Source organism: Ylistrum balloti, unplaced genomic scaffold (assembly GCF_031769215.1).
Source record: "Ylistrum balloti isolate Yb309-2 unplaced genomic scaffold, AGI_CSIRO_Ybal_v1 Utg371410, whole genome shotgun sequence".
Taxonomy (NCBI): domain Eukaryota; kingdom Metazoa; phylum Mollusca; class Bivalvia; order Pectinida; family Pectinidae; genus Ylistrum; species Ylistrum balloti.
The window spans coordinates 75,639-87,830 of record NW_026782741.1 but is presented as its reverse complement, the minus strand read 5'-3'; the positions used below and the strand labels follow the sequence as shown (position 1 = coordinate 87,830).

At 34.9% G+C, this 12,192-nt stretch overlaps 1 protein-coding gene across 1 annotated transcript in view; it reads left to right on the top strand.

Annotated features, from left to right (window-relative positions):
- Positions 1-11,890, top strand: part of LOC132562399 (substance-K receptor-like) — a 49,243-nt gene extending 37,353 nt beyond the window's left edge. The window contains exons 2-4 of the mRNA XM_060227140.1: positions 5,181-5,393; positions 9,554-10,003; positions 11,003-11,890. Coding sequence (XP_060083123.1) covers positions 5,181-5,393; positions 9,554-9,838 — 498 coding nt within the window. The 3' untranslated portion in view covers positions 9,839-10,003; positions 11,003-11,890. The remainder of the gene's footprint in view (positions 1-5,180; positions 5,394-9,553; positions 10,004-11,002) is intronic.
- The last annotated feature ends 302 nt before the right edge of the window (positions 11,891-12,192 follow it).

Genomic DNA, 12,192 nt, shown 5'->3' with positions numbered 1-12,192 from the left:
GTTTTACAGACAAGAAGCAGGTCCTTCTCGGACGTTCCCACTATAAACCTACCAGAGATGATATGTGAGAAACCATCAAATTTGTTATGACTGTTACCATATGTAATAATCATTTAGAAAATTAGATTACGTCCACACACATGCTATAGCATGCCTTCCATAACATTTCGGTAAACACCGCTGTAACGATATGATGGCTATTTATCCCGCTGTACTCTAAATTCTACCAATTTCTGTGCTAGAGATTGCATGTGGGACGACCATTGAAGCCATCCAAGTGCAACTTATCCAGCTTGAGATAATATGTGGTATGTTATAACGAAACCATTTCCAGTTCCAGAGAATTGTGTGGACGTTGATTATCGCCCATAGTCAGGAGTCTACTGCAGTGTTTTGTTAAATGATTTGATAGCTACTGTTGAAGAGATTTTTGTGTTAAATACTTTTGAATTCATTTAATTACGCATGTAAATAGTACCTAGTCAGGTTTCTTTTTATAATTCCTGAAATTTGCGTTTATTTATTTAATATGTTATTACTGAATATAGTAAAGATGTCAGCATGAAATGCTATTAATAAACAAACTCTGTATTACATAGTTATATAACCCACATCAGCCGTTAGTAGTGGGTTTTTTGTGACAGGTGTACTCCGTGTACCTTTGTCTGATTTAATTTTAGAATGATAAACATTTTGCATGATATGTAACTGATGATCTGTCATCAACTCGCTCGCACTTCCATAATGGTCTACGAACGCTTTGTAAGTGACCGCAACAGATCATATATACAACATACAACAGGTCCACACGATCTTCTGTTGTCCGTGACAAATCTCTTTCAATGTTTGTTACAAATTCAGTATGACAATACATGGTAGTAACCATACGATATATTTATATTGATAAAGGTACTTGTTCCCAAAGTATTAAGGACGACAGCTTTGTCACGACTCCTACATCTAAATCCTTGTCTCAATGTCGTGTCTCTGGCCGATTTTCTTGTAGTTTCTGTCATTATTCACAAAGATTATCATGCAGACAATTGATGTTGTAGTGAGAAAACCAACAGCAGGAGTAACTAGACATGAAGGAATAACGTTAAATTAACAACAAGAAAATACCAATATATCATCATAACCATAATCCAAACTCAAATTCAATTAAACTTGGGCAAAAGAGGAATAAAAAGAAAACAAAGATCCTGAAAAAGTACAAAGATAGTTAGACTATGTGCTCCGGAAGAGTAAGCGTCTGCCGCTTCATCGGCGAAACCAGCCATGTAAACCTTGGTCAATCCAAGTAGGTAAAGACATCATATCAAATGAGAACAAGACATACAGCAATGGAACCAACAGACAAACTAACCAGCATCAAACGTGTCAAACCTCATGTCTCACAAAGGAATAGAAGATATCTCAACGGGATCCATATAACGACCATGAAACTTCCTCATCATTGTAATCAACTTGCATCTGATGAAACCAGCTGTTTCGAGTTTGTCCTTCAGTAAGTTGTTCTTACACGAAAATCGTGATAATGAGAAGCACGATTCGGGTATATTGAAGAGATAAATGTTGGATCGGGATAATAGTTTTGTGTGGAAATTTTGGTAAGAACACATATATTAAAAAGATATTGACGTCATTAAAATCATTTAAAATGCACGTGTCCGCTAGTAGCATACTTTGTATTGCAAGATTAATTTTGAACATGATAAATATGTTAAATAAGGTAATGCCATTTCGTGTTAAATCCTCTTTATGAAGAAAGACTGCAATCATGATGTTCTTGTTCTAAACCATCCCATTTTTATTACAGGTTGGCCTAGTAATAAATAAACAAATCTGAAAACATGGTCAACGGAAATTTACAAAACATGATGAATAAAACGGTCCTGACAACACAAAATTAACCATCGCAAACGCAAAATGTACATCAAGATTTCTCATAACTTTCAGATATTAAATAATATTTCAAAATGAAAACGATCAATGATGTTATTACATGAAATATGTATATGTGTGAGGTATGTAGAATATGGTCGCACCGAATGAACAATGCCACAGCCCGTACATTCAATATCATGTCTTCTTGTTAACCATCATCAACCCCTATATTACACACGCTGGTGACAGATATGACTTGCCTCTATTCATGTATACAACAATGACAGCGTTTACTCTAACAAAAGATGCGGGTGATGCCACATTGGTAACACAGATATTGTTTTACTGCCGCGCAGGGCAGCTTAGTTCACTGAACTAAATTAGAAAGTGACTCCCTCAATCCTGTATATGCTATAAAATTATCTGCTGCTACATTATGAATATTTTTGATTGCTAAATTCTGTTTAAGCTGGTGTTTGTTGTCTTTTATATTTCATTTTGTATTTGTGATATCCTATCGGAAAAAGAACATTTCTGAAGTGGCAGGGTCAGAACATAGGTTTAGGTATATGGAACACCACATAAATTCTTATCTCTGATGAGGCAGGGTCAGAACATAGGTTTAGGTATATGGAACACCACATGAATTCTTAGCTCTGAAGTGGCAGGGTCAGAACATAGGTTTAGGTATATTAAACACCTCATGAATTCTTAGCTCTGAAGTGGCAGGGTCAGAACATAGGTTTAGGTATATGGAACACCACATAAATTCTTATCTCTGATGACGCAGGGTCAGAAAATAGGTTTAGGTATATTAAACACCCCATGAATTCTTAGCTCTGAAGTGGCAGGGTCAGAACATAGGTTTAGGTATATAGAACTCCACATGAATTCTTAGCTTTGATGAGGCAGGGTCAGAACATAGGTTTAGTTGTACAGGATACCATATACAATACAATATTTCTAGTAAAGTATCGAGAGCTGAAACGATGTCTGATGTAACTCTGTGCGATCCATAATAACACAGTATTTATGTAAACTTCATAGCTAGCTTCAAAATGTCCATGATGATATACAGATATATATATCAGAATTAACTGTCACAAGATTATCTTCATAATATCATTTACAATGACTGATGTTAGTCAAGCAACTAATGGTAATGAGGCTGTTTCAACATTGACCGCTTTCCACCAAGCTGTGATTGTTTCATTCCATTCATCCCCAACTTATGATGTTTACTTGACGTTGTTGTTTTTGATATCCAAGGACCCGTGTCAAATGAAGTTGAACGCTATCGAAGCTCATCAATACGCTGGTGGTTTCATTGTTAGAGACCTTGTTCGCATTTGAGAACGTGACATTATTTACATGGATTGAACAAGATTTAAATGGTGTTATCGATGAAGCATAAGACGCTTACTTTTCCGTAACACCTGGTCTTATACTTGTAATTGTTTTAATTGTTTAAATCTTTATTTTGTTCGTATTTTCCCTGTTTTTTTTAAATTTTAGTTTGAAATAAGATTCTATTAACATGTCGGTATTTGTTGCTTTTTCACAATATAGTTTATGCGATCTTATTCATCAATTTTTAAAATTCCTTTTTTGTGTTTCTTTAAATGTTAAAGTGGTGGTAAATATAATCATGTTTCTTCCCACAAAACATAAAATGATTTCGATATATGTCAGCTTTCAAGCTCTTTGAAACGGTCGATTGGCGTATCTTCTAAGGCGAAATGCTTGTCATTATATTGACAAGATCAAAGAATAAAACCGGTTATTTTCGTAACAAATGTACAAAATATGACATCTGGTTTTCTAAAATTGCAAAAGATGTCTGTTAGAGATAGAAACGACGCTGCGTTGTCACGATATTATCACGGTCAATACTTTCCTCTGTATAATTACAATGCGAAAAAAGCCTACATGTAATTATTCTATGTTCATTCACCTCATAACCTAGATTTTGTAGATGAGTCTATTCTTGGATTAATTAAAATATCTAACATATTGCTTCAATATCAATTCAGTAGTTGTGAGACAATTTCATATCCCGTAATATTAGAAGTGGCATAAACGTTACTAATGAAGTGCGACCACACAGGATTTAGAGTGAAAACCAGATCTGGATTGATTAGATTGATATTTGTTTACATGACAATAAAATTACAAACATACTGCTACGTTTTATAGACGCATCAACGTAGTAATCATGTATTGATAACTAACGTTAATCTGAGAAATCTAAAAGACTTTGACTATAATTTGAATTAATGACAAAGAACTGATCGCCATGTTATATGTGAACTCAAAGACATGACTGGTATACGACTGCTTCTTGCGTCTTTCTCAAACCATCAGTGCGATATATGTTGACAGACTTCAAAAGCATGAGACGTTTTATCATTAATAACAAATGATGAAATAAAAGTCGTTAAATGTTATTTGATTTGAATTTCATTCTCAATTGTCTGATTGACATCTCTCGATTCACATTAAAAAGAGATTGTCACAACCTACCTAACGTCTCCCGTGTCAGAATTTTTCTGTCAAATCTTTTTCGCAAAACGACCTACACTTCCTGCATCAGTGACATGTTTTCAAATATTATTCAACCTCAACATAATCCGCTGGGGGTTCACCCCACATAACGTTTCAAAGTTTCAAAAATACTAGAAACTGCATTCATGAGATATCAAAATCGGTGATATCGATTTTAATTTGTTTAATGATACGTTATTTGCAGTTGTACTAGAATATAATCACAATGTGTCAGGGTACACAGGTGATTCATCACGGCTAGACAAAACGTAGAGGTAACCGTACTTTTTTCATTGATATATGCTTCAATTCTTGGTGGAGCGGGCATATCGATAAACTGATATAGTGTCATGCTACGGTGAATCATAAAAATGTTTAACTCGAAAGTGAAATATGCTGCAATTTTTTTTGAGGATTGATCAATTTCACTAATTTAGAGGACAAAATTTTCATTACTTCCTTGAAAAATTTGTTTCTTTTTTTTCTTCAGACTGTTAATAAATCTAAATATTTCACCAATCGAAAAAAAAAGATATTAGATAAAACTTTTAGCAATTGCATAATGGAATGAGTTTTCAGGATTATTTCTAAAACATATATTTTTAAGTGTTGTTTACCCTTTTTATTCAATATATGTAAAAGTTACAACCACCAATGCTACGTTTCCATTGTAATTTCTATATACATCATCATAAAAGAAATGATGGTGTCGTTACTATTCTCAAAACAATATATATTTCTTTCCGCAGATCGTCAAGATGCTGGTTATCGTTGTTGCCGTGTTTGGAGTTTGCTGGCTTCCAATCCATGTGTTTGTCATCGTCATGGACTTTTACCCTAGTGTGTTTGCACAGGGGGACCAAATGTTCACCATGGCCGTGTTTCTGTGTGTTCATTGGCTGGCAATGTCCAACAGCTTTGCAAATCCAGTCATATATGGGTTTACGAATGAAAGTTTTAGGGTAAGTTATTATATAGTTATTTAAAGAAAATTGTAATATATGAACGTATTTTTACCAAAACAGCTGGATTTTCTTGCGTCGGTAGCCATATTGAACACCTCAACTATATATGGAAGTTTGTATAACCTCCGCATCGCGGCAGTTTAAGGCTTGAATAACCTTCAGTTCATATGTATGCCAAATTACAAATGCTGCAAATATATATCGTTCATACTTTTCGGACTCATATTGTCAAATCATAACTACATATATTTACTCTCCTGCAATCTATTTATTTCTATTCGCTGTACAAAATATCCATTAATTGAGCTATTGAATGTTAACTGTCTAGATCAATAGTCAGTTGGCCGTTTAATGACACTTGATTTCTAAAGAAGAATCGTTCCTATTCACCTACATCTGAAAGTACAAAATCCGTTCGCTTTCTGAAATTATTCCATAATGAAAAAAAAAACCAAACTCTTACATCGCTAATCAGGCGCATAAAAGACGATTTTCCACCAATATACTTGCAGTGAACTGAGTGCAGACAGCCTCTTATGAAATAATAGATGGTGGTAGGATTAAAGTGATGGGAACGTGGACCATTTAGTGTAAATATTTAAACAGTGTTGACTATAACATATGCAGCACTCGGGTTTATGTTATCTATCAGGATAAAGATCGACATTTAAAGTCTGCTCGTTTGTAATATGAAGACAGTTTATAATGTTGTTATAAAGCTTTGGAACAGGTGCCACCTACAGTCACCTATCAAACCTAACAAATTACATTGCAGTACTAACGCATCCCTGTCGGTAAAATTTTCATGTGTAACAAGAAAACAGATGGACAGCCTCTGGTGTAGCGGATCGTTTGATAAAAGATATATAAAAAAAATAATGTCTAAATGAATTTTATCGTGATTATCCGATTTTTCTTATCTTCTGTTAGTTGAAATTTCACGCAAAGCAGATATTTTAAGTTCAGTAAGTGTTAAGTAGATGATGATATAGCTGATAATATGATGTGAATGTTTAAACAAGATGAGAAGGAGGAAGAACAGGGTGATAATGAATTGCGTTTCAAATTAATACCATGTGCCTTTATACCACCTCATTCACAAAATTCAGAATTATCGTCAATGAAGTGGTTATGAATGGAAGTGTAAATGGGATTTCACACCGAGAAACATGTTTAGATTAATTGGTATGGTCTTGTTGATATACAATCAATGACTATTCTCTCCTTGTGTAAGAATAATTAAACTATCAAAATTTAGATTCTGCATTACAAGTGTTAAACATTACAGATCCTGTATCACAAGTGTATAAATATCAAACAGTGATTCTAGAGTGTTCAAAAATGTAACATTCTATTTTTTTTTGTGTCATATGAAGCTTGAAATGTTAGATGCTCGCTGGTTCACATGTCGGTTCCGTTGTAGAGAACGTGACATTACTTACTGGGATTGACCAAGGCTTACATATGGCGCGTGTCGTCGATGAAGTAGAAGACGTTTACTCGTCAGTTATTTTCCTTCTACTTTTTCGGGAGTCTGTGTAAATCTTTCTTTTGCTCATATTTGCCTTAGTTTTATTTAATTTGAGTTTTGATTACGATTACGTTGACATGTAGGTATTTTTTCATGACAGATGCGTAAGTATCACAAATAAGCATTAGAAACATAATACATGAGTTCTACTTTACAAATATGTAAATATAAAAAACAGTATATATTAGAATGTAACGAGTATAGAAATAACATATTGTAGATGTACATTTTGTATGTCGACATTAAACTAATTTTGGAAGGGAAATGCGTTCTTCACAGTAACTACATAGTTATCTATTCTGCAAATATCTTGATGTTATGTGAAATCTGATATCAAACATTGTAATATTCGTTGTGTTCAAACTATTATTAGTCAGGCTAACGCTATAAAAAAGAAGCAATTATCTCTACGGGAAATAGGGACTGAAATGTTTACTATTTATAGTTAAAACGCACTGAAAACGATACTTTCGTGTCTTCCATTTTGCAGATAAAGTCTTGTTTATCCTTAAATGACGTCCGGGACATGCCACTACCATAGGAATGTGTCACGCGCAAGGAATGATTCCTTGTTCTCCATGTTACTATAAATGGAATCGTGTTAATGACACACAGTGATATGCTTCTATTAACAGACTGTTGTCTGTAAAATGCTTCAGCGTTATTGTTCGTAGATTAAAAGATCGTTTTCTCTGCTTAGGACATTTCAGCTAAATTGAGAGTCGTTTAGGAAATTATTTAGCATGATACAAAAATGACATAGTCTAATGCAGATATGTGTAAATCAAAGAAACGGAGATGACCGCTTCATTGCTTTGTGTATAGAATAATGCTATAGAATGGTTCCTACTTCAAACATATTGGTTCATCTCTGGCGTTTTGGTCTAAATATGTTTGTTTATTTGATTGATTACTCCCACACAACAGCATACGATTTTATAGCACTATCACACCGAAATGTCATAACATGGAGACGTTATCGTGTCAAATCGTCCGGTCACATCATAATGATACGCTGTATAATCATAATGCATCCTTTACACTGCTGAGCCACTAGTACCGAACACGGAGTATTATCATTATTTTGGTAAGTCCCGCAATTGATTTAGAACCGCTTCTCTTTATGCCTTGGGCGGACGCTCAGACAAAATATCAAAAATGAGGTAATGTCTAGAGAGATAAGAAAGAGACGGGCTTTTAAAAAGATGCAAAAGATACCATATGGTATTGTATATTGCGATCAACTGTGAAGCATGGTGTAGGCTTACGGGTTTTGGACATTGCAGAAAATTTCATTGTGTGCCTAAAAGTCTGGTATGTTTTTGTTGCGAAACACAGATTTGTACATTGTTGAATATTTCTTTTTTTCGGAATATTTTGTTGCATTGCTTACAGGTAGAAAATTGTTCTAAATTGGTGCTGTTTTGTTCCTTTTGGACAAATTTGTACTTTATATGTACCCTTTTACATTTTTTTTCGCGCAGGACAGTTTTGTTACATTAAATTACGTGTCGAACAGTCGGTTGCTTTGTTTGTTCGCGTCGACAATATGGTTCATTGAATATGCTATAGATATATGAACCAGTTCCTTTGTAGAGTTTCAAAATGATAAGTTAATAAGATTAAGAGTCACCTGAACGTCACACTCAAATTTTCCACTGGCTGTGTTAAAAGACCTGCTATTCTATTGTTATTACTAACACGAAGAAAATGTTCCGAAATACGAAGATGATCTGAAAAAGAAACTACCTCCCTTGTAATTCCTTTGCATCATGATGTTTCAACGGCCTTGGTACGGTAACTACTAATCATACACTCCAGTCAAATTGCCAATAATACAACACTCTATGCCATTCCTCTGGGTAAAATCGGACATCATCACGCGATACTTAAAAGTCGCTGCTTAATATCTGTTTTTACTGTAATTAGACTGTGTTTAAAACGTAAACAATCACGACGCACGAAATTAAGCTTCTGCTGCTGCAGTGTAATGACTGTCTAAATTATTCAGAATATCACTATAAAGTTAATAAATAACAGTTGTGATAAAAACCACATGAACATGCTTCAAATGGAACGACCGCCAGCGTACACTGAGTGAATTTTATAAAACATTTGTTTTTCCTTGCGTAATATTTGCACACAAATCACGGATATATGAAATATATTGTAAACATCTTCTGTTCCGTTAGATAAAGAACTGAAGTGATGGAGTTTAAATTGACTTATATTCATAAAATGTGCACATTTCGCATCATACATTACGAACTGCTCTAAAAGTGTTAAGCATCTATAGTTCATTAGGTTTCTTTAGAATAAGTAGAGATGAATCTGTGGATACGGTTACTCTTCATAATTAACAAGTTAAGAGGATGCCATATACCTGTTTAGAGACAACTGTAATAACTCTATGAATAAGGAAACACCATGCATATTAAGGAACATCAAACATGCCCTACCTTATAACGCACAAGAAAATAGAATATTCCCCGATCGCAATGACAACCAAAGCTAAAAGGATGAGCATGATTACTACAAATTTATTATGTTCATTTATCATTTATCGTATGTTTAATTTCCTTTTAACAACCATATTATTTCATACTTATCACGTCCTTTTTTGTAGGCTGACCTTGCCACACTATTCTATATGTGGATGCCATGCTGCGGATGTCTGAAACACGCCATGCCACGGCTAAGCAGTTCGTGCACGAACGAAACTGTCATCCTTCGACGCCAGAGCACTGTCATTAATAGCAAATGGAACACGAACACGTGCCGATTGTCGTCTACCTCAAAAACACGTTTGCAAAAATTTGCTCAAACCACTTACGACAACAAGCGTTTCCTTGAACCTGTACAAAGCAGTAGGGAATGTTCGGCTTGTTCTGGTGGTTCATCGGATGAGTGAACTTCGGATGTGAGTGGATGGTTTTCATTTGGAACATACAAGTATATCAGTACCATCTCATTTGAAAGAGTAGTTCTTATTAGTTATTGGTTCTTACCTGCCTTTTTGAAGATGTTTGCAAGAAAACATTAACTTTCTCTTGGAACCGACAACAAAATGAAACAGGTACGCACTATTATTATATATGGTATATATATGAATTTTAACTTGAAACTTTCACCAAAGGTTTTTTTTTAAATCAAATGTTCCTGTTGGTTCGCTGAATTAAATCCAAATCTATGAACATGTACGATGATAATAACTGTAATGACTGTAATACTAGGTATATCAACTTTCTTAAACGTGATGATCTTTTATAAATGTATTCCCTGTTAGAGTAACCTATCTAGCTAAGAGCATAGTCTTAAGGTATTACCAGGCAAGCAGTTAACGGCAGTTTTATTTCTAAAGCAGTTACATTCCTTGCACATCACCAAATTTCCACATTGTCATAATGTACATCGAGTTCAGAAGATTTAAATTTAAAATCTGGGTTTAAAACAGACCTGGATAGTGACCTGTACTGAAAACAACCCCGAATAATGATCTATATCCAAAACACACCCGGACAGTGACCATTACTAAGAACAAGCCAGCATAGTGACCTATTCTAAAACCACACACGGACAGTGACTTGTAGGCAAAACAAACGATATAAGGATAGTGACATGTTTTCAAAAGCAACCAGGAGAGTGACATTTCATAAACAATACCTTTATAGTTTCATGTTCTCAAATGGTGCCAGGATAGTGGCGTGTTCTCCAACGATACAAGAATAGTGACATGTTCCCATGATACAAAAATATTGACATGTTCACAAAAAAGACGAGGATAGTGACATGTTCCCAAATGAGACGAGGATGGCGATATGTTCTCAAAAGTGACTAGGATAGCTAAATGGTCTCAAAAAGGTCTGGGTGTTCTCAAAAGATATCAAGGTAGTGATATAAAATTTAAAACAAATTTGATTTGTAATAGGTAATTAAGATAAATAATATCACACGATATGTTAAGGGTAGGTGTAGGAGATAATTATATAGTCATGTTCTTGTTACTGATCACGTGTTTAGATAAACTACGATCACTTGTTATCGATCATATGCTAATTTTCTTTCTTTTTTTCAGACGGCCAAGGACAGGATGATCGGCATTAGTTAATCATACTTATGTAATGACCTATACCACTCGCGAGACCAAGATCAAGGTCGTCATTACATCACATTTGTTTATATTTGCAATATATCACCCTATCCCTGTCTCCTAGCTCTGCCGTTTGGAAGGAGATCAGACATGTAGAGTGAGATGATGCGTCTGTGATACCTATCCGAATATTATTGGAAGATGTTTGTTGAAGGGACTCGATATATCTGCAGAGCCCCTCGGTGATGATGGGTTAATAGATATCCCTGACGTCATAAACGAGCTGGTTTGCTGAGACACAAAATTAATCATAGCCCTTATTACTTTTCATTTTGTCGATACATTAATGCTGACTTGTTAGTCGGTACCCCATCGTTCATGATTAATTTCTGATGAAATTTTAGCAGTCATAACTGATGTACGCTGGTCATTGTTGTAAGACGCTGTATCGATCCCCAAGGATACGCTTGTCTACCAAACCGGGGAATCACATGAACTGTATGAAAAACGAGCAGTAATCAATCAACTCTTCATAAGTATAGGTATGACAGCGCTATCTATCTGGGCCTTGAATCGCCCACCATGATGAAATAACGACCGACCCAGCACCAACGTAGGCTGCTAACGAGCACTATTTCCCGGGTGACTTGACCCTGTGTCATTCCGCGTGTAAAAGTAGTCCCCGGTCGTGAGTAAACGTGCTACGATAGAGAGCAGACCATACGAGATTGGTTTAGTCTGTATTGTCATTATTAAAGCTGTCGATGACAATCTTTTCTGATGAATATGTTAGAGATGTCCGTCTATGGAGCATGTCGGCAACATTTGACGGTGACATTAACTTATATTACGTACCATTCAATCATATCTCGAATCAACTGTTATTTTGTTTCTGATTTCTTTTTTTCTAATAAAGATGTAATTGTGATACATTACTTTGCTTGTGACGTTTTCTTTCCGATAATGTGTTGATTTTGTCTATACATTAATGCAAGGTAAGGGTTAACAATAACGGCATAAAAAGACATGCTAATGACCATTGAACGTGATACATATAAGACATTCACAATTTCTTAAGTAGATGAAATGTTAAGAGTGATGACAATGCTAGCCATCTTCTAAATAACGTAATTCATTTTAATCGTAGCTGAAAAAGGAATACAATTTTAAAAGGA